The sequence below is a fragment of the Cavia porcellus genome, unplaced genomic scaffold (genome assembly GCF_034190915.1).
Source record: "Cavia porcellus strain 051 isolate PalLab524CR breed Dunkin Hartley unplaced genomic scaffold, mCavPor4.1 scaffold_18, whole genome shotgun sequence".
NCBI classification, from domain to species: Eukaryota; Metazoa; Chordata; class Mammalia; order Rodentia; family Caviidae; genus Cavia; species Cavia porcellus.
The window spans coordinates 24,979,864-25,003,584 of record NW_026947501.1 but is presented as its reverse complement, the minus strand read 5'-3'; the positions used below and the strand labels follow the sequence as shown (position 1 = coordinate 25,003,584).

The 23,721-nt window shown below is 41.6% G+C and overlaps 1 protein-coding gene across 2 annotated transcripts; it reads left to right on the top strand.

The window, feature by feature from the left end:
• The first annotated feature begins 8,082 nt into the window (after positions 1-8,082).
• Positions 8,083-23,507, top strand: Figla (folliculogenesis specific bHLH transcription factor). Of its 2 annotated transcripts, XM_063230407.1 has the most exons (5): positions 8,083-8,349; positions 11,561-11,713; positions 13,269-13,491; positions 23,071-23,105; positions 23,435-23,507. In XM_063230407.1, the coding sequence occupies exons 1-4, from the start codon at positions 8,119-8,121 to the stop codon at positions 23,073-23,075; spliced, it is 612 nt and encodes a 203-aa protein (XP_063086477.1). In that variant the 5' UTR covers positions 8,083-8,118; the 3' UTR covers positions 23,076-23,105; positions 23,435-23,507. The 2 variants fall into 2 exon arrangements, with proteins under 2 accessions (XP_063086477.1, XP_063086478.1); XM_063230408.1 differs by lacking the exon at positions 13,269-13,491.
• The last annotated feature ends 214 nt before the right edge of the window (positions 23,508-23,721 follow it).

The window sequence follows — 23,721 nt, the reverse complement described above, 5'->3', positions numbered from 1 at the left end:
TTCCACCTTGTATTCTAAGTGTCCGTATTGTGTCCAGCAGCAGGCAAGCCGATTAGCATACATATGTTTATTTAAGGGACTTAGGGTTGTAAATTTTAGCTGCTTTGTTGAAAACAATAGAGGTTTAATGCAAGCTATTTCATAAGGGGGTTACAAGATCCCAAAAAGTTCCTGCCACCCTGTTGTTCCTGGGGGTTCCTCTGGGTGCAGATGGAGCTAGACGTTGGTTTTTCCAGCCTTTTAAACAATTCTAGCAGCCTGTTTCTCTTTCCCTCCTATGGGATGGCCCTATCTCTTCCTGCACGTTTCCGGCTCCAGCCTCTTGTGCTCTCTAGTTTTTCATTCCAACCTAGAATGGGAATTTCTTGAGCAGTTCTGTGCCAGGCTTGTGGGTGCACAGGGAATCCTACACAGAGTCCCACAGTTCTTTCTCAGCGTGCCTCCCTCCTCTTCATGGTCTGCCCCCAAAGTACAAAGCTCTCAGCCTCCCCAGTCTTGCACTTCTCAGCACAGCTAGAGTGTCACGTCCTGCTTAGGACTCTGCCATGCACGGTGGAAAGAGCTTCTAGGAAGAAAGCCTCAGGCTCACCTGTCTGCTTCCCTAGCTCAGGAACTTGGACTCCAATTTTCACTGTCTGTTGTTCAATGTCTGAGAGTGATTGTTCGTTATCCAATTTTCTACTGCTCAAAGAAAAGAAGTTCATCCAGTTACTTCATCATGACCAGAATGGGGAATCTGTTTCGAATTTCAATTTTTTTGTTGTTGTTGTTCAGCAGGATTTTAATCCCTTTGTGTTTGTATTTATCAACTTTTTCCTTTATGACTTTTTAGATTTGCATCTGTTTATGAAATCTTCCTCTATCCCAGGTTTGACATAACATTTACTTTATTTCTTCTAGTACTTTTATAATTTTAACTTTTACATTTACCCTACTATTCTATCTGGAATGTACCTTTGAGAATATTGTGAGGTAAGCTTCTACTTTTTCTAAAATATCACTAAATTATAATACGTTCCTTTTCATGAGTTTGAAAAGCCAAACTTCAACTACAGTACTAAATTCACAAGACTGTTTCTGGATGTTTGATATCATTCAAATTAACTCTCTTTTCCTTTATTGGGACCACATTGCTTTAATTTTGTAGTTTAATATATGTTTTGTTATTTAGTAGAGAAAGTGATGATTTCATAGACTTTTTCAAAAATTTTAGGTCTGTATTGTGGAACGGAGACTGACGACTAGTGAATTTCACTGAAGGGTACAAGGTGGTGGGAGCCAGATTTTTCTTTGGTGAATTGTTATATTTTTCATCTCAGGTAATCCAGTGATCTTGGAGACCTTCAGAAAATAATTCTCTTACCTTCTTCATGAAATACAGAAATTCGTCTTTCAGTTTTTTGCAGGTTGATAGGAAAGAGGGATAGAAGGCAGGACATCTCACTGTTGGGGATGGAGGTGGCTCCCAGCCCATCTGCTTTCAGTCTGGCTGTGCACATCTCTCAGGGTGTAGGCAAAACTATCCGTCTGCAATGTGCAGTGGTGGAAGCCGTAGGATGTTACCTGGTTACAGGGGAAGGGGAGAGGAAGCTCTAAAGGGCCTCCGTAACACTTCAACCAGTTCTGTTTCGGTCTGCTCTACACTTCTGCCTTTAGAGAAAACTGGTACCGCTGAGTCATATGAGTTTACTAATTTTTCCAGCATGGATTGCTCTGATTTTATTCACCTTCCCCAACTACCATCAATTATAGCTTCACTTTTTCACTTCTAAGTCAGTTGTCGCCCATGTATCCACGGCCAACTTTCAACCTTTGCTGCCTTTCTTGTCCGTTGTTGATTCATTTCTATCCTCTTCATTATCATGAGGTTTTCTTATTTTTATTCCTTTACTGCTATTGTAATAGGTTTGGGGAGGAAACAGCTGTGTGCATTGAATTTACCTCCTTTTTCTAGAAATTCTTCTTAAAAATTTTAAAAAATTTAAAAGATACTTTAAAAATGTTGTTAGCATGTATTGCAATCTATGTGGTTTGCAGTCATCTTGGGGAGAGGCTAATTGTGCATATTACAGTACCTTTATTTTTTCTTAATCGCCCTCCTCTCCCCTCCCCTTCCCCCTCCTCCTGTTCCCTGACTGGCTCTTTTTTGCTTGTTGATATTGTTTAGCTTAGCTCATATTATGGCATATAGTATTTATGTTAGCTAGGGTTAGCACGTTCCTATGCATGGCACATCTTTATTCCTCTCATTTCCCTCTCCTGTCCTCCTCATCCCTTGCCCTTGTCCCTTGGACCACTTCTCTATCCCAAGAGATTTGTCCACTTGTCCCTTTCTACTCATCCTTTATTATTTTTTTTTTGTTCATACTTTGCCTCACTCAAATGATGGGTCTGATTTATGTCACTCAACGTTGTATTTTCCAGGTGTATACATTTTCCATCAAATGGTTTCAAATGTGTCATTCTTTATAGCTGAGTAGCATTCCATTATATACAGGCACCACATTTTCTTTACCCAGCTGTCATTTGATGGGTATACAGGCTGCTTGCAGGATTTGGCTATTATGAATTGTGCTGCTATAAATATTGGTGTGCATGTATCTCTGTAGTATGACAACTTAAACTCTTTGGGGAAGATACCTAGCAGGAGAATAGCTGAGTCATATGAAATTTCTAAGTTCAGTTCTTTGAAAAATCTCCACACTGATTTCTATGATGGCTGCGTTAGTTTGCCTTCCCACCAGCAATGCAGGGACTTTCATTTTCACCACAGTCATACCAGCATTTGTTACTGTTTGATTTCTTCATGGTTGCCATTTTTCTGGAGTGAGATGGAATTGTAGCATTATTTTAATTTGCATTTCTCTAATGGCCAGTGATGTTGAACATTTTTTCACATATTTGTATTTTTTCCTCTTCAAGGAAAAATTTTTTTCCTCTGTTCATTTCTCCTGCCAACTTCTTGATAGGGTTTTTAATTTTAGGTGGTTTATTTATTTTTTTGTTATTTACATATTCTAGACAATAGTCCTCTGAGGAGTAGCTGGCAAAATTTTTTCCCATCTGTAGGTTGTCTCTCCACTTTACTGATTGGTTTTTTTGCTGTACAGAAGCTTTTTAGTCTATTTTATTTACTGATTATTGCCACTATTTCGTATGTAACTGAGGTTCCTTTTAGAAAATCCCTTCGTATGCCTATGTCTTCAAGTATTTATCTTTCAGAAGGCTTACTATTTCTTTGATCTATTTTGATTTTAAGTTAGTATCTTGTGAGAGATAAAGGTCCAGTTTCATTTTTCTACAATTAGGTAACCAGTTTTCCCAACACTGCTTGTTGAATAAGCTCTCTTTCCTCCAACATAAGCTTTCGGCCACTTAGTCAAAGATCAGATAGTTCATATGTCTGGGGAGGGTTCTGTGCACTAAATCCTGTTCCATTCATGCACATGTCTTTTTTCATTCAGTGCCATGTTGATATTTTTTTAAAAAATCACTATTGCTTTGTAGTACAGCTTGAAGTCAGGTATTGCTATGTCACCTGCTTTGCTCTTATTGTCCAGAATTACTTTTGCTATTCCGGGTCTCTTCTGGATCCATAAAAATTTTAGGATTGTTTTCTTTAGGTATGCATAGTGTGCTGTTGGGATTCTGATTGGGACTGCACTGACTGTGTATAACATTTTTGGAAGTGTGGCCATTTTGACAATACTCATTCAACCTATCCAGGATCGGGGGACATCTTTCCATTTTCTGGTATCTTCTTCAGTCTCCTTCTTCAGAGAACTGTACATTCTTTGTGAATGTCTTTCAGTTCAGTGGCTAGGTTAATTCCTAGATATTTTACTTTTCTTGAAGCTTCTGTGAACGATATTATTTTCACAATTTGCTTCTTATTGTGCCCATTATTGGTGTACATAAATGCTAATGGCTTTGGTGTTTTCATCGTGCATCCTGCTATATTGCTGAAATTAGTTATTAATTATAAGAGGTTTTTTATTTGTGAAGTTCTTCGGGTGTTCCATGTAGAGTACCCTCTTATCTGCAAATAGTGATAATTTGAATTTTTCCTCTCCTATGTGTATTCCTTTTTTTCTTCTTGCCTAATTGCTCTGGCAAATGTTTCAAGTACTATGTTGAATAGAAAAGATGATAGTGGGGCTGGGGATTTAGTTCGGCGGCATAAGCGCCTGCCTTGCAAGCAGGCAGTCGTGAGTTCGATCCCTGGTACCGATAAAAAAGGAAAAAAGACAAAAAAAAAAAAAAAAAAAAAGAAAAGATGATAGTGGACATCCTTGTCTTGTTCCTGATTTTAAGAGCAATGCATTTATTTATTTATTTACCAGGGATCAAACTCATTATGGAACTAGTCACCCGCCATCTGTAGTCTAAAAATAATGGCGAACTGTTAGCTCAGGGATAGTTAAGCATGAAGGACTCCTTCCTTCTTACAGTCTGGGTCACTTCTCTTGCTGATGCTGGCCCCTTCTCCAGAGAGTGTTCTGAAAGTTGCAATTTCCTCAAGAGAGAGGCGGATAAACAAGTTCTCCATAGACTGACTGGAGCCATCCGGGAAACAGAAGTTCTCAGTTGACTCGGGGGAAGTGGCCAGCTTGTCACCCAGGAGTGCCTGCCCATTTTGCCTTCACTGTAGGGAACTCTCTGCAGCTGTAACCCTCTGTGGTATGGGTTGCTTTTGTGGTACTAGGAGGCTGTGACGATTGCAACAATGTGGGATATACTATTGATATTCCACTAGCCCTCTCTCTCAGGTTTTCTAACTTTCTGGGTATGAGGAGACAAACTGATGGATCCTGGGATTCTATACATTTTGACTCAGGGGCAAACCTGACCCTGGCATTATAGTTGTCATGTAATGGCCTCCCAGACCTGATGTTTGGGGAACAGGGAGAGGTTTCTCAATCAAGAGAGGAGACACATTATGGAGGGAACGGTAATAACAGTTTGAGAATGAGAGAAGTCACTATAGGAAAAAGTGCACATGTTTGGTCAGTAGTTTTAAGTGTTGTCTACCGAGCAATTCCCATCCCCATACGCTCTGAATTAATACAACATTTACTGTCCATGTATGCATGCCCAACACTTGTTGCAGGCTATACATACCTGTTGGGGAGGCCACCCTACTCCTTGCTGTATTGCTCAAGAGCCAGGTATGCACAGCTGTTTCTCTACCTCCAGAAATTCTTGCTGCAATGAAAGGCAAATAGTGTGAGCGGCCCCTGGCCCCAGTGAGAGTTCTAAGCCGTAGTGACAGTCATGAAGGGAAGAAGCCCGGGCTGTTTTTGGAAGACATGAGGATCCAGAGACTTAGATGAAGAGCTTGTAGGCAGGGTTTCAAGAAGGAAGTCACTGTGGCTTTCTCCTGTAAGACAAGGCCTGAGCAGCACAATGTCCAGAGCACGGTATGTCTTCTGCACGGTATTGGCTTCTCCTGTTCTTCCCAAAGCAGTGGCACCTGCAGCCTTTTGAATCTCTTCAAAGCCCTGCCTTTGTTGCAGCCTTCCTCCTTAGGTCTAATAAACTGCGTAGATCCAGGACTGGGAATCCAGGCCTTCCGAAGTGGCCCCTGCACACTTTTCATCACATTCTGGAAATGAGGTCCCAGCAACTGAGCCAAGCTGACTGCAGCCTTTGCACTGGTGCTCAGCCCACCTCTCTGCATGATATCTTTGTACAAAAGCTGAGTTTCTAGACTTTCTATCTGGCACATAAATCATCATGGTTATTACAGCCTTCACTTACAACATGCTAGGGAGTTACTTAAGACAGGAAAGAATTGTGGCTACAAACCCAGACTCCTCCAATCTCAGCTTTGCCCTCTTCTAGCTGTGAAAGTTGGTTACTTCTGTTTTATGACTTAATTTCCTCTTCTGTGAAGTGATAATAGTTAGGAACTAAGTTACTGCATAGGATGAATTTAGAATCTTGCAGAGATACAAACTCCTCTGTCCAAGTGTCAGCTGTTACTGTATTGTGGATGGGCTAGTTGGTGTCTCACTTCCTTCCAGGGGTAGAGAATCTGAGGGACAAATTCACACCAAATTCACACCAAATTCACACCAACCCCTGTGCTGCACAAGCTCCTACTCTCTGTAGCCCTCAGATCCTTCTTTAGTCTCAGCTTTTCCGTAGCTGCTGCCATCCTAGGGGTCTACACTTCCATCCAGCCCTTGACAAGACTCTCAGGTATCTCTTGGGCTCTGGGGCTCTGAGGCTCAGAAGCAGGGGTCTCTATAGGGAAATGACCTTGGGCAGTTCCCAAGGGTCAAGGTTGGGCCATGCCTGTGTGTTTGTTCCTCTTTTCTGTTCTTTGTAGGGACACACTTTTGATTCACTGTTAATCCTACTGGTGGTGTCGCTAAGACATGAACCCCAGCTCATATCAACTGGGAGGTGCAGAAAGGTGAGGCCCCAGAGGAAAGGTGAAGGATTCTTGAGTTAGTTTTATACCTTTTTGGGCCTGATGATTTGGGGGTAGGGAGCACTCCTAATTCTTCCTAAGTGAAGTAACTTAAATTTCAAATGAAAAAAAGTATGTGTATATGGTGCTGGGAATTGAGCTCAGGGCATTTCAACTGAGCTACAACATCAGTTCTTTTTGAATTTTTATTTAGAGACAGAGTCTTGCTAAGTCGATAAATTGCCCAGGCTGGACTTGAACTTGTGATCCTCCTGGGTCAGTCTTTCAGAGTGCTAGGATTTTAAAAAGTATCATTTAAAGTCTGCAGAAGACAGTTTCTCTCTAAAATGGCATCTAACAGCCTTTGAATTTCCCTCTCAAATACCTAAGAAGGCACAGAAAAATCAAAACAACAGCAACAGAAACCAAGATGGTAACAACTCAGTTGTCAGAGACATTTACCATTTCTGCAAAACACCCACAGAACTGGGTCTGGATTTGAACAAGCAGCGGACAGATCCAGGCTGAGGGGCTCCTCACAGAATGAAAGTCCTCTTCTCCACAAGCTGCCAAGTTTAGGAAGACAGGGCAAGACTGAAGCAATGTTACAGAATGAAGGAGAGGAAAGAGAAATACAGCTTATCCTGCCGGCTTGGATCCCAGCCAGAGGGGAGCAGGTGGAGAAGGCGGGTGGAATTTGGAGAGGTCTGTGGATTGGAAGGCAGAGGCCACTAACGCTGAATTCCTCTTTTGAATGGCTGCATTGCGGTTGTGCTGGAGTGGGCTTCGCCAGAAGGAATTACCCATTGGAGTACTTAGAGGGACAGTATGTCTGCAGTTTAAATACTTTAGAAAAAGAATAGGTAAGCAGGACGCCTTAGAGCGTGACCGTATTTCCAGCTACCTTTGAGTTTGAGGCAAGAGTGAGCCTTTGCCTTGATAAGAAAAATAAACAAATAAATAATTGAAAATAAAAAGGTGCAAATGTTTTGGAAAAAGAATAAAATAGTCATAAAAAGAAAGGAATTGGAGGGGCTGGAGATTTAGCTCAGCGGCATAAGTGCCTGCCTTGCAAGCAGGCAGTCGTGAGTTCGATCCCTGGTACCTATAAAAACGAAAAAGACAAAAAAAAAAAAAAAAAAAAAAAAAAAGGAATTGGAACAAACTTGAAAAAGTTAACAAGGAAAGAATGGCGTAAAGGAAATACTGTAGCTTGTTATTACTGCAACTTTTATTCCACATTGAATTTTTTAAAAAAAGTATGTGCGATCCATTTTCCTGTGTAAGTGGATATGTAAACGTGTGTATACATGTGATACATGTATCCAGAAACTCATGCCCTAAATCAGACTCAACTCAGACTGAATCACAATTTTGAGGGGTGCTGCCCTACCATGTGAATTTAAAACAAAAACAAAAACTCCCCGGTGAAGCCAGAGCCCAGGTAAACTGAGCCAAACCGACAGCAGTGCTGTCACCCGGCACGCACTATACTCTCCCGCGAGGCTGGTCATCCGCGACCTCTGGCCGGGCCTCCGGGGTGCGGACCACTTTGCAAGCAGCAGCAGCGCCCCGCCCCCACCCCGCCCCCGCGCCCCCGCAGGTGGTCGAGCCCGCCCCGCCCCGCCGCGCCCCGCCCCCTCGTGCGGCCCCAGGTGCTGCCGCTGAAAGCCGGCCGGCCCGCGGACCTCCGCCCCGCCATGGATGCTGCGCCCGCGTCCCCCGAGCCCGGCCCTGCACCGCTTGCCGTCCTGGGCGCCCCGCAGGCCGAGGTGCTGGAAGACGTGCTTCGGGAGCAGTTCGGGCCGCTCCCCCACCTGGCCGCCATCTGCCGGCTCAAGCGGCTGCCCTCGGGCGGCTACTCGTCCACCGAGGACCTCCAGTTGGTGCTGGAGCGGCGGCGCATGGCCAATGCCAAGGAGCGCGAGCGGGTGAGGGGTCCTCGGGGCCCGTGCCCCCTGCCCCGTCACGGGTTTTATCGAGCGCATCCTGTGCACCCCTTTTCCGCCCTCCAGCGGCCCCGGCGTGACTTGGGCCTCTTGAGGCTCGAGTCTGGTCTGCAACGTGTCGTGAGTGCACAGTGACCGTGCCGGCCTGCGTCTACGTCCAGCTGCTCGTTTGCCGCCGCTGGAGTGGCCACCTCACCTGCTGACCCTCTCGGACTTGTGTGGGAACCAGGTCGGGGGAGGGGAGTCGAGGGGTGCCCTGACGAGTTCAGGAATGTCTCCCGTTGGCAGGCGCTTTTGGAGAGTTTAGCGCAGGAGAGCTGCGCGTGAGTGTCCCAGCCGCAGGCGCTGGCTGGGCGCTTGTGTGTACCTGGGACCCCCTACTTTCCACTGTTTACAGCATCTGTGCCTCAAAGCAAATACCAGATGAGGCGAGAAGGGGACCTAACTTGTTTTATTTTTTCTTCGCTATTCGGGATCAAACGCAAGACCTCGAACATTTGAGGCTCAAGCGCTCTGCCCCAGAGGTACATCCCCCAGCGAGCTTATTTAAAGTAAAGAATCACAGTGCCCCAGTCCACGTCCAAATTCCCGCTCAAGCCCTGTGGAGAGGAACTGGAGGTGACTTTCCCAGTTGGGGCCACAGTTAAGTCCAAGGGAATTGTCCCGTGGCCGTGATTGGAGCGACATCTGCTGGTAGCTTTTAACAGTTTAGGTCAGTTTTCAAGTGTATCAATTTGTCAGGCGGTTGCTGATCTCTGGGTTTGATTGCCGGAGAAGTGATCCTAGAGAGCAAAGGATAGGGGAACGGAGGGTGAGAGCACCTTGACGGCTAGACCTGGAGACGTAAATTCTGTTGGGGCTGTTCCTAACCCCCAGCCAGGTCCTTCAGAAACTTTAGTGAACCTGCTAGGAGTTTCGTGTAGGAAGGTGTGAAGAGGAGCACCAAGTAAGACTTAAGAGAAGCTGGGGCATTGCAAGGGTGGTGAAGCATGCATTTGCCAGTCATGACACCATGGGCACAAGTAACCCCATGCGGCCGGTGGAGGCGCACACTTGTAGTTCCAGCACTCAGGCAAGAGGATTGCAGTGAGTTTGAAGCCAGCCTGGGCTACCCAGTGAGTTCAAGCCCAGCCTGAATTACAGAGCAACACCCTGTGTCAAAAAACCATAAATAAATAATTCTGTGATATGATTCGATGGCCCCAAGATGAGACTTTAAATCAGTATTCTAAGTGGCTCTTTCCATCTGGAAGGTTTTGCCTTCTATAGAGACCTGGCCCTGGTTTTATCCACTAAGAAAGGTAGTGACCTTTATCGTTCTTAAAATGACAAAATTAATACACCAGGAACATACATGACTGAAGAGGGAGTGTAGACACAACACGGATTATTCCTGTGCACATTGCTGTGTATTTCCTTCCAATTTTTTTTCTAGTTGTGTGGGTGATGTACATAGTTTTATAAAACTGTGGTCATAGGGTTAAACGTCTTAAATGTTTTCACTGAACACTACTAAAAGTACTTCCTCATTTTAAATAGAACAGTTTTTGACTGCATAATCGGTAACATAAGTGGACCATATGTACTCTGTCTTCTATTGGTAGACAACTTTTTAATGACACATAAATCCATGTACATGTCTGATACTTGTCTTAGAATAAAATGCTATAAGTTGAGTTACTGGGACATAGGATACATACAATCTCAGGACTTTTAAATTTTAAATTTTTTTAGTACTGGGTATTCACACTGAGCTATAACCCCACCTGATCCTCTTTTTAAAATTTTTTTACTTATTTATTTTTGGCACCAGGAATCGAACTCATGATTTTGTGCTTGCCAGGCAGGTACTGTGCCACTGAGCTAAATTCCTGGCCCTGCCCCCCTGCCCTTTTTTAAAAAGCAATTGAGACAAAGTCTAAGTCAGTAAGTTGCACAGGCTGGGTTTGAACTTGCAATTTTCCTGCCTCAGCCTCCAGACTGCTGGGATTACAGGATGACTTTTGATATAAATTACCCAGTTTCTTTCTGGAAAAGTTTCTGATTTTTATCCTTGTTTCAGAGAACAGGAATGTTTTTCATGTTGTTCCTAATGTTGGATATGATTAACAAGACAAAAATATGACCAGCTTGGTATATGAAAAATGGCATCTAGTTTGTTGTGCTTTCGTTATTAAAGTTAAATCTTTTCATGTTTACTGGTCACTGCATTCTCATGTGGATTCTCATGTGAAGCCATCTCCCTGGTCTGCTTTGTGACAGGGCGGGAGGGAACTGTCAATATAATTGGGTATATTGGCTTTATGGTGTAACAGGAGCCTGTCCTCCCAAGGCCTGTGCCCTTTAGGAGGATGAACATCAGAGTTCTAGGTCTTCAGAGCCAAGGTGCAGTAGGTCCTTGACGTATGAGTGAGTTCTATTCCGAGAGAATTGTTTGTAAATTGGATTTGTTCATAAGCCCGCAAAGCAAATCTTATATAGTATACCCATGGACATTCACAATGTGAATGTTTGTAAGTTGGGGACTTCCTGTATTAGACTCTGGAGAACAAGGAAAATGAAAATGAGCCTTTGAATCCTCCAGTGTGCAGACTCTCACACTTGACTCTGTCATTAACTCACTGGAAAAGAAGTTCGTGAATTGAGGTCACTGTGCTTGAGTAGACGAGTGCTTTATTCATCGGCAGCATCATTGCTTGAGGACTTTATGTCAGATCTGGGTGAGATTATTTTTGGGTACATTATTTTGCTTAATCACCACCAAAACGATGCAAGGTAGGCACTTTCTACTTTGCAGATGGGGGGGGGGGAGCTTAGTGATATGAAGCATCTCACATATTTTCATAAAGAGGTTTTAAATACTAGTATAGTGATGCCAAGCTTTGAGCCACTACTTCACTCCCTGTATATTATAAATGGAGTGGGGATGTTCCTAAAGGAAGAGGAGAAAGGTCGGTGTGGACACACACGCCTTCTGGTCCACCCTCTCGAAGAGCTGCATCGAGGCCCCCTCTTCCTGCCCATGCGCTGCGGTGCTTGTGGACATGTGGTCCTTGGGCACTGCCTGCTTAGATTACCTTACCTCCCAGAGGAGAGGGTGGTGGAAATGAGCCCTCACAGCTCTCTTTTGTAGTTTGGTGCGATTCTGTCCAAGTTAGCTTCTCTGCTGACTCTGTGCCTTTTTGTCTTCTAGATAAAAAATCTCAACCGTGGTTTTGCCAAACTGAAGGCACTTGTGCCATGTCTTCCCCAGAGCAGAAAGCCTAGCAAAGTTGATATCCTTAAAGGTGCAACTGAATACATACAAGTTCTCAATGATGTTTTGGAAGGAGCCAAAGACTCAGAGGTAAAGGTTTAAGAATTTAGAAAAATGGTAGACAGCATTTTGGGGCCTTTTCTAAATGTGAGGGATTATGCTTAGCAATTTATATGTATTCTTTAGTTACTGGGTATAGTAATTCTTAGAGGTATTTATGGTTCTCATTTGACAGAGGAGAAAACCAAAAGATAAGGAAATCCCACACAACTAAGAAGTGTCAGGATTGGAATTTGAAATCAAATCTGGATGACAGCCTGGCCATTTAATTACTCATCTCCTGTCACTGTCCAGGGTGCCTAGCTGATAATTGCTGAATCTTTAAAAGATCTTGATAGAGGGGATATAGAAAGGAACATCCATGAAAGCACTTTGTGGTAGTTTTTTGTTAGCAAAACACCCACTAGGACACAGGGGTTTTGTGATAATTTAATGAAACAATATAAATAAACCTGCTTTGTAAACTGAAATACCACTGTCTCACAAGCATTATCAGAGTGGGTTAGCTCAGAAGTGTTCAGTAGGCAGTGGAAGGTGGGGGCTGATTGTATGACTCATTCCATGGTCAGGCAAGCCCAAAGGCCTGCAATGGATCTGTCAGGAGGGGATAGAGAAAAGGCCTTTAAAATCCCTGAATGATGCCTGGACAAGAGGAAGTCATTAGAGTTGAGCAGACAGGGGAACAAGATTGGCCAGGGGGTGGCCACTAAGTTGAGAATGAGAGAATCATGGGAAATTAAGGGTAGAAAGTCGATGATGTTACAGAGACCAAGGAAAGCCAAGACTGCAAGGTAACCAGGCCCAGCATTTGAGAGACAGGAGAGGACTAGAAGTCAACTTATGGAAGGTTGAAGTGCATTCTGGGTAAATATCTGAAGTTCAAACTTCTAGTTCATTTAACCTGGGAGTCTGAGAATGGAGAGAAAGATCAAAAGAATGAAAGGAAGGAAACTGTTAGGCCAAGTGGAGGTTTCTTCCAAGTAGTAGTATTATGATCATATTTAGAGGCAAAGAGGAGAGGTACTGGAAGAGGGATATTCTGGAAATATTCATGTATAGTCCAATTTTTGCTGTTTTTTTCTTTTTGTCCTTTAGTTCTATTCAGGTGACTGCCAGGAAGATAGGTTTGGATTAGATTTTCCTGTTGTGTGGTTTTTCCAAATTGGGCAGTTGGTTACAGTGTTCAAGTATATGTAGCGGGCTACCTCAGTTTTTACTTGTATTTTAATAGTGTAACAGAAGTACTTTGTTCTGTGCTGCATTCATTATAAGATACAAGATTTGTTTTATACCATACTATTTTAAATGCAGCTGCCTATTGCATAACAGAACTTTCTCTCCATAATAACTTGAGCATTGGGGGCTGGGGATTTAGCTCAGCGGCATAAGCACTTACCTTGCAAGCAGGTGGTCGTGAGTTTGATCCCTGGTACCAATAAAAATGAAAAAAGACAAAAAAAATAACTTAAGCATTGCCTTTATCACCAAAACGAAGCCTCATCAGTTAAATGTTTGAAATATATTGATATAAATCTTCAAAGTCTGACTATCATGTTATACTGTTTGACAATGACATGGTTTCTAGAGACAAGACCCAGATAAGCAGAACTATAGCAACACTACTCCTGAGCCACATATATCCCTGGCTAGAGAGCTATCAAAAAACATTATGCAACATGCCAGCTGTGCCGTTGCCTTGAAGAATGAAGAAGGGCCCTGGGCAGATGACGGCAGTGGTGAGCCTGCGTGTGGTTGTTGCAAGAGCATGCCACGTGTGCCTAGGAGTTATTTCACTGGCCAGGAGTCTGGTAAAGTATTCCTTTTTAAGTCACCATATAGCTATGCAAAAGCTCAATATGTGTACCTTGAGCTGCGTGTCACTTCCCATGCTAAAACATGACTAAAAAGAAGAAAATTTTGTGGAAGCACCTGAGCAGGGAGGGTGGGCCTCTCTAATGTAGAAGATTATTATATTCCTAAATAAACTGGCAGGCAGCTCAAGGGGAGGGGACATTTCTCCAGAATGATACAGTGTAGAACTAAGTTTATTTTTAAAAAGATCTTATTTAACACATCAAATGGCTTTCTGGACTCTGGTCTCCAAGAAAGCAAGTAGCTTGCTATACATAAAGATTCATGGTGATCCTATTTTGCAAGTAGGGACTTGTAAGTAAGGAAATACTTCCTAAGTAATAACAAAGCAGTTTATTGTAATGTCTTATTACTTTGTCAAACTACAGAGGTAGCTGGATGTTGCAGCATGCTTTTCCAGGTTCAGAAGGTACATGTTTGGCTTTTGCTGTGGATCAGAGTTACACAACTGAGTCCCCTTGCCCTATAATAAATGCTGTTGAAATAAGATTTGTAGGAAACTGCACCAAGCATAATGTTATTACTCACTGTGCTATAAGGGGAAAAGGGAGCTATGGAGTCACAAATGATGATGGGAAATTGTTTAACAGTTGCATAGAGGCGCTGGGTGCAGACCACTGGAGCTCCAACCCAGGCTGTACCATTTGCTAACTATGTGACTTTGCATGACTTATTGAAGCTCTTTGATCCTGAGTTTTCTCATCTATAGAATGAGAATGATAACAGCACCTCCCTCATACATCAGAGAGTGAAATGATAGCCTGTCAGTGAAATACCTAGCATGTTGCCCTGAATGTCAGTGTTCCCTTGGACAGATATTGAACTCATTCACCATAGCAATCCGCGTTGGCTGGGAAACACTAATGAAGCACAGGCACACCAGGTCTGTCTGTGAAGTGTTTTAGGTTTTCTCAATTGGCTTTCATCAATGGTTTACTCTGATTTGAGTTCTTCATAAGCTTCCTCTTCACTCACTTGTAAGCCTCGGCTTCTGTTTCTGGGTTGGTTGCTGTTTTCAAAGTATTTCATCTTAATATATGCTTGGTCAAGATTTTCTTTTTTAAAAAATTTTATTAAGGAGAAAAAAGAAAAAAAACCAAAAAGGGTACAAGTTATACAGAATTTCAGAAAAAATAAACAGTAGGAAATCACTAGTTAATTACATATTGTCATCTTAGAAATAGTTGTTGAAGTTACAAAATTAAAGCATATAGAGGGGACTTTCAAACAGTGAGACTGCAAATAGTTTTGTTCAATGATCCAACAAAAGTCAGTAATATGGTTATCTATCTTACACACTTAAATATCTATACAGTTATATCTTTTAGAGAACTTTCTTTTCCTTTCTTTTGTACAATGACAATTACACATTTTGGGTTTTATTACTCCCACAGTTCTTATTACTTTTTTTTTTTGAAGAAAGTAAAACCAAGTGGGACATACCAGGACAGAGTCAGTGAAATCAAAAGGATGGACATAATACATAATGTAAAAACAAAATACTAGGTGATCAACAATGGTTACCATAATGCCTCTTGTTATCTTAAAAAGAATTGCCTATATCATCAGTTATAATAAAATTGAACAAAACAGTAAAGAATAAGACCAATAAAACCAAAACATTGGAGACATTAGAGGACTTCAAAAGAAGATAATAGTCAACCAGAATGGGCGTCACAATGAATCTTATTGTCTTCATAGTTGTTGCCTATACTTTCAAACCTGGTACTATCAAGCATAACAGAATAGAGGAAAATCAGTCAAAACAAGATGGTGAGAGCAATACAGAGTTTCAAATCAAGTTAATAGGAAATGAAAGTGGGTTACTATAATATATCCTGCTATTTTTTATTTATTTTTCCCTTAATTAAAAGGATAAAAATGAAAAAGTAGATAATAAAAGGGAGATTGAGATAAAAAAGAGGGCATAACAACAAAACAGCACAGATCAAAACATAGCCATTTAAGCAAAATAGTGTTTCACCACAAGATAATCTCGACATAATAGTAGTTACCATAGTGTCTCTTCCCTTAAAATCTTTGGGTATAACTTCATATACTGCAGCATCAAACATATCAAGACAATGTAAAACCGTTCAAGAGAATGACAGTATTACAGGGTATTTAGAATCAACTAACAGAAAATGAACAATGGTTTCTGTATAATCTCCTTGTCTATAAAAGTTTTTGTTTATATTATAACATATCATAAAATCCAATAAGATACAACACATTAAAACCGATGGAGACAGAAGAACAAAAGCTTGATGGAACTTCAAAACAAGAGGATATTAAATCAGCATTACCTATTATGATGTCTTGTTTTCTCCAAAATGGCTGTTCGTACCATCCAACCTTCTCTGCCTCATTTCTGTTGAGCTCTTTTTCTGTCATTAGTTGTCAGTTTGTCCTCTTCATTTTGCTTTCTGCTCCATTCATTGTGGCCGCTCTGGCAGTGTTTCTGGAATCTTGGTATTTTTCATTTTTAGAATATCCTGCAGTATTCTCTGTAGAGTTGAACTGGTGGTTGCAAATTCCCCTAGTTCCTCTTTATCCTGGAATCACCTTGTTTTTCCATCAATTTCTAGGGACAGTTGTGCAGGATATCTCAATCTTGGCTGGAGGTTATTATCTTTCAAAGCTTGAATTATTTCCCCCCACGCTCTTCGTGATTTGATGGTTTGTGCTGAGAAGTCTGCTGTAATTCTGATGGGTGTTCCCTTGTAAGTGATCTGTTTCTTGTCTTTGACGGCTTTTAGTATTCTGTTCTTATATTGGATTTCTGGAATTCTGATTATTATATGCCTGAGTGTAGCTCTGTTTGGGTTGTAGGTGGCTGGGGTCCTGTATGCCTCATACATCTGAGTATCTTTACCTTTTGCTAAATTAGGGAAATTCTCCTGATTATTTCTGTGAATAGCTTTTGTAGTTCATTTGTTTGAGTCCCTACTTCTTTTATGTTCTTAATTCTTAAGTTATAGATCCTCTTATCATCTTCGAGTCTTTGTATTATTGCTGTTTGTTTTCTTGTTATTTTTAAAAAGTTTTTCATTTCATGCTCCCACCTTACAAATCTGTCCTCCAGTTCTGATAATCTATCCTTAGTTTCTTTCAAGCTGTTATGCCAGCTTTCAATAGAGTTTTTAGTTTCCTGGTAATCTCTTTGAACCTGCTTTAAGATTTTCATATTCTGGTCTCTTGAGCTGCTGTGAAACTTCTCTTGCCAGTCAATGCTGAGTCAATTCTTTTTGATACCACAAGAGGGCACAAGAGAGCCCAAAAGAAATAGTGGGAAAATGGCCTGAATGGACCTGGATCCTGGCTATCTCAGTCCATAATAGTAATTCTTCCACTAATGTTACTGTTAATATATACTAGATAGTAAGGTGAGATGAGACTTGTATTAAGTCCTCATTGGTCTTTGTTGGGTAGGTGTCATGTCATCTCTTCCTTTCCTGTCGGTTCTGTTGGGCCGGGGCTGGGTCAGGAGGCTGCGGTGAGTATATATGGGGGTGTCCTTGTTTTCCAAGGATCATAGAACCTGGGATAGGTCACGCAGAGCACATCAATTTAAAGTGTGGACTAATTTTCTGTAAAGAACAGAAAGATCTTCATTGAAATTTTCTTCAAAAAAGAGAACGAGGTGTTTAATTTTTTAGCCTTTTAAAAGCTCACCAAATTTGTTAATTCTTAGAGTGATACCAGATGTGTAATTTCTGTCAAGGGTGACTTTCAAGGCTTGGTTGTAAAGAGTGTTATTTTTGTAGAAGCAGTCTAAGCTTTCATCAGTTTTGTCAAATATTTCTTATTCAAATCACTCATCCTTAAAATAAAAATTCTGAAATAATAATCTCCAAGAATAATACAAAGAATACTTGTTCCTGATCTGTTTGGGAGTTGCCAACCTGACAACCCCATCCCTTTTTAATATTTTATTTTGAGCGGGGGCCTTGCTAAATTGCTCAGGCTGGGCTTTAATTTGGGATCTTCTTGCCTCAGACTCTCTGAGGCTGGGATGACAGGTGTGCACTTTCATGAAACCTAGTTATGTCAGTATTCCCTGTGAGTAGGGACATTCTGATAACATAAGCATAGTACATCTACCATAATCTGTAAATCATTGTGCGTGGATTTTTGTCAAGCAGCTTTCAAGCCCCACTCAAGTTTCACCAGTAGTCTCTATAATGCCCTTTCTGAGCAAAAAAGACCTGAGAATCATGAATTGCATTTTGGTGCCACATCTCTGAAGCTTCCTTCATTATTGGCTTTCCTGTGACTTTTGTGACACTGGCACTTTTAAAGACACCGGATTAGTTGTTTGGTAGAATATTTCTTGATCTGCCTTGTTTGTTTCCTCCTGATTAGATTTAGGCTTGCATGCTTGGCAGGCATCACAGAAAAAGGATGCTGCTTCGTATTCATTGAATCCTGTCAGATGTGGTAGATTTCCATTTGCTCCTCCTTGGGCTGCACAAGAGCCCTCTCATGGGCTCCGACAGTCTACCCAGGCCGCCACTTATCCCAAGTTTAGTGCCTTGCCTGTTTCAGCTAGGACTTTAATACCTCACCTGCATAACCATGGGTCCCCTTTACCTTACTTCTGTCATTAATTCTGAATTTTTCAAAAAGCAGGAGGAGGAGGAGGAGCAATTACTTTTCTTTGAAGAGCCTGCTGTTCAGCCATCTTTCTGTCTAGTTTTTTTCTGTTAACATTTAACTCTGAGTTCTTGTTTACATGTGAGTTGAGCAATTGTTCAGCATCATTTTTACTGACTTTAAAAAGCTTATATTTTATAATCAGGAATCAGGACTCAGGATGGGTCTAAGATAGAGCAGCTAGGGAATGCTCAAGTTAGTCTTCACTTGACAGAAGGATCCTCATAAGAGCTCAGGCCAAGCGGGTGACTATTTGGAATTTTAGAATTCTGGGAAGATACCCTAAGTGGAGACTTTTCAGGTTCTTACAGCTGATGTAGCTCAGCTGAGATGCCATATGCAGAGGGGCTTAGGATTTGGATGCAGCCTCTTTCCTGCTTCAGTGAGCCACAGAGGCACCCTGTTCCTGCCCTCTGACAGAATCCAGGAGTGGAATTCTTGGTGCTGGCAGGATTGGCATTTTGGGGATTTGGAAATGGAATCAGAATAGGCTATGTGGGATCAACAACATTCCTCAGAGGCAGAAGCCCGAATGAAGCATACAAGAATCTGCTGATGGCAGGGATGGAGAATTAATTTTGGGGGCCAGAGCAGCAAATGTGAGACAAAAGCATCCAGAGAGGGCCATGACCTACATGAAGTCAAGCATCTGGTCTTGGTAGGTATAAGATTAGTTTCAACTGGAGCTTAAGGGTTATGTATTTTGCTATATGGGGATTGAATTTTGCTGCATGGCAATGTGCTGGCTGTTTTGCCACTGTTTTATTTTTCTCCTTGTCATTTGTGACACAGCTTGTGCATTTCATATAATACGTGGCTCTGAACTGTATTCAGACTTGTCTGTGATACTGTGGAGGCTACATCTCTGAACAAAACTTAAAACACCAGCTTTAGTTTTGGAGTGGGGCACGGAGAGTCCTGGGGTTGGAGGGGCTTTGGAAAGCGACCTGTGGATGAACACAAGAGTTGTTAAAGGGGCCTACATGTGTTGCCAACATACATTTCTGGGTTTTGTTATGTCATGGAAAAGTTTCTTGAGAGGGATTTTGAGAGAAGGAGGCCTGTGGGGGTGGTAAATTGTTACCAGTCTTTTCCAAGTTGTGATAATCTGTGAAATTAATCCTTGGGGATATTTTAAAAATAGCATTTTAAGCTCTGAAGTGAGGCGGTCTGACCAGCTGGGAGGAATTTATTAGCACCTTGAGAAAGCCCCGAGGCAGTGATGGCAAGCCTGTTAGAGCCTTCAACGATAAATAACAGCCTGCTGTGGCACACGTGTCCTAGATTTACCACACTGCCCGGGAACCTCTTTTGTCTCCCATCTCATACCCCCTCCGCATGACTGTAGGAGATGGTAACAGTTCTACTGCAGTATCATGATATATCTGAGCTTTTGCACGGTAAGCAAGTTGGTCTGCCCCAGAGTTCACAGGTGGGGCCAATTCTGATGAGGTTAATCAGAGTGCTTTGGAAGACTGAATCTTTCTTTTTTGAAGGTACTGGGGATCGAATCCAGACCCTTTGCACTGAGCTACATCCCCATCCCTTTTTAATATTTTATTTTGGGACAAGGTCTAGCTAAGTTTCTCAGGTCGGGCTTGAATTTGGGATCTCCTGCCTCAGATTCCCAGAGGGCTGGATTAGAGGTACAAACTGCCACACCTGGCTAAAGTCCCTTTTGATGGGACGGTGCTCTCTGTTTGCTGCAGTTCCCACCACTCCTTGTTGATGCATTAACTCATCTCACCTGTTCAGGTAATCGACCATGCAGACCTGCGCTGAGGGCACTGGGCTCTGGGAAGGCTGTCCAATGACTATAGTTAGCTCTAGAATTTCAATTATCTAAGCTTTGAGACTGTAGGAACTAGTGTTTTGGTGGCACATATGCTTGTAATTCTCGGGGACTTTGGAAAAGTGAACCATATGAAACATGGGACAGGAAAGGTCATCTTTGGAATGATGACAACTCCAAGGTGGCCTTCTCTGGGTGCAGCTATTGAGGACAAAGCCCAAAACACATCCAAGGAAAATTCTTAAAGCTAAATGTTTTGGGGAGGTCGGGTATACTGGGAATCAAACTCAGGGTCTTTCACTTGCCAGGTAGGCTCTTGTGCTGCTGAGCTATATCCTCAGCCATTTAAGGCTAATTTTGATCAAGATAAGAACAGAATGTTACAAAGAAGACAAGTTTTTCTTTCTTTGTGAATATAGGAAAGGGAGGTCCTTTTTGTTGGAATTTTAATTTTTCTATGGGCATAGAAGGTTGGATTGATTGTGAATGCAGATTCATATTATTTTTTGTGTGTATATACATGTGTGAATGTGGTGTTTGTTTTTTAATAAGGACTCTTTCTGGCATGGCCTACCCCTGTCAGTAGGTAGAACTTGAGAAAGGTGATAATGCTTTTTCTGCTTCTATATAGATAATGGGGACTTGTGGTTAAATTAATTGCAATGTTTTCCTGTATTCCACTGGACTTTCAGAAGTTCTATTTATGAGATTTTATAAAGGACCTTACAAAAGGTCCATCTCATCGGCCCTAGGTAGGCACTGAGGAGAAAGGCAGAATTGAATGGAAGTGCCTTTCAGAGGCAGACACCAGACTTTAAATGTGTTGTTTTCTTCTGAGGCAGTTCTTTGGGTTACCCAGAAAGCAACAAATGCTAGGACACTGGTTTCCTGCGGGATGAGAGAGAAAAGAGAGAGAGATAGCAGGAGGAGGGAAAACAAGCCTTTATTGAAGGCTCGGGAGGGCTGCAGAAGAGAGGCAGGTACCCTTCAGAAGCTTCAGGAAAAACCTCTTGCTTTTTATTTGGAACTTGGGCTGAATGACTTTTGACAACTGATAGGAGGAGCCTTTGCACACGTGCGAAAAGCGGGAGGTTTGATTTGTGGGTTTGCAAAAAAAAAAAAAAAAAAAAAAAAAAAAAAAAAACACCAGGGGGCGCTGTCCAGCGCTAAAGGGAGCTACCGCTTAAGGAAAAACCTATCAGACACCGGGAGCTAAGCTTATTTCCCAAGGAAGGTCAGAATGCTTTACCACGTTTGACACCCTAATTTCAGGACAGATATGGCATAAAATAGACTTCAAGGGCAAAGTATTAAGGTCAGACGTCCTAGTGAGGGATGGTAAATGAATTATAAATAGAACTCCATTATTTTAGGGGCTTTTCTGGTCTTTGGGTCCCTCTCTTCATCTTGGAAAGCTTTTCTGTCCTCCTATCCTTCTAGTTACTCCCATGTGGAAGACAAGTCTGAGGCACTTGCCTCACTGGGGTGGTCTGAGGTAAGGAGCCAAGGGATAGAGTCCCCCAAACATCATGTGATCAGGCCCAGGACCCCAAGGAAGAGGGTAAGGCTACGCTGGGGGGCACTGTTCCCCTCATTATAAGGAACTCCATCTGCGGGAAGGTTGTCTGCTTCCCTCTCCCTCTAGACTTGTGAAAGTGAGGCTCGTGGCTACAAGGCTAGATTCTAGTTTCTTGAACTTTCTTGAACGGCTGAGGCAGGATTGGCAGAGGTGAGAAGCTGTAACCTTACCTTCTGTACTGCATTCCACTTTTTTCTGAGATCGCAGCTAAACCGTATGATGTGGATAGTGGAAAAAGTCTTTGTTTTGCCCCAGTAAGGACCATCATCTTCAAGTAAATACTGAATCCCTGCGGGGGCTGGCCTGGAGCGAAGAAGGCATAGACCAACCATGGACATGCACAGGGGATGTCAGTACCCCTCAAGACAGAAGCAGCTGGAGGTCCTCTTCCACAGTGCACGCTCCTCCCTACACCTAGAATGAGAAGGGTTTTGGGGAGATTGCTTAAGAAAAAAGAAGTCCCATAGGGATTCTGACGAAGACAATATTGATAAACTTAAGAGTGTTTTCCAATCGGGATACTTAGATATGTATTATATTCCTAGAATTTTCCATCTACCTCTTAAAAACAAAACAATGATCCAAAATACACTAGACTACAGGCTGATGGGACTCAACTATTCTTTAACCCTCTAGGTAAACAGCAATATGAGCTTGTGTCTCAGGGTTAAAACATTTCAGATATGTAAAGAAATGTTTATTTTTTAAAAATAAAGCCTAGAGCTAAACATGAACAACAACAAAAATTTTGATCACAGGACTATTGTCAAGAATCAGTTAAGATGAGAAAAAGTTATTCGTATGTATTTTGTGTCAGCTACTTGGTGGCACTTTATACATAGTAATCTATTTAATTTTTACAACTCTTGTGATATAAAATTATATCCATTTTACATGCAAGGAATCTAAGGAATAGAAATAATTTGCCCAGTAACCAACAAGTCAGTGAAGTTGTGGAGTAGAGGGTCACATTCTTTTTAACCTCTTTTATTCCAATGAAACCCAGCCTAGGAATGTAAATGAGAGCAGATCAGAAAATAAAGAACTTAAAGCTAAATTAAGGCATTTAAAGATAGATTTGTTTTTCCTTTCACAGTTCTCTACTTATTGGATTCCAATATCTGAATGGCCTATAATTTTAGTCTTTATTTTTTAGTCATGGGTTTGTTTATTCTTTTGAGATTTTGGAAATGGAGGAGATACATGATGGACTCACCATCCTAGTAAAACCTCTGCTGAGAATCTACTAAAATGCTGACAATTTTTCCTATGCAACTGAGTTTAGAAATCATGATAGTGTATATTAATCACATTGTGTGCCTTGCTTTTGATTTTTTTTATCATGGACATATTTAAGTAACTGATTAGTTAAGTAATTTGTTACAAACTTGACAGTTGAAAACTTAAGTTTCCTTCATTGTTTTATTCTTATAAACATGGCAAGTAACCTGATGGATTTGTCCTTTTCTGTTTTTATATTTTTTCCAGGATAGAGTTGCAGGAGTGTAATTTCGGGGTTACAGGTAGGTACATTCCCTGTATTGATGCATAGCGCCAGCTTCTAATACCCAGCAATGTGCAAGTGCCAGTTCTGTCGTGTTTTTACAATAATGAGACATACTATAATCAATGGAATATGATGTATTTAAATTTAACATATTTGATTACTGGTGAAATTAAATCTTTTACTGTTTTTTGCCCTGGGGCTCAAAGCCAGGGCCTTACACGTGAGTGCGTGTTCTCCCTCTGACTGACAGCAGAGTCTCCATAGTTCTTTATTAGTTGTATTTCTTTGTGAGCTATCTGTTCTAATTTTAAGTCATTTATAATGAACTTTCTTTTTCTGTTTCAGATCCCTACAAATACAAAAGTGCAAAGGCCCAGGATTACCTTGTAGGGACAAATAAATATAGTCTTGAAAGTTTTGGAGTTTGGGATTTTCTTTGGAGGGGTGGTGAAGAAATTTGTGATAATTCAAATTTAACAATTACTTTTAAATACCCTTTCCTGTCACAGATTCACTCAGCTCTACTTTCTATTTCATGCTTTGAAGAAATAATTTTTAGGTCATTCTACTTTTTAAAAAATTTATTTAAAGAGAAAAAAGCAAAATAGAAGAAAGGGTAGAAATAATACAGA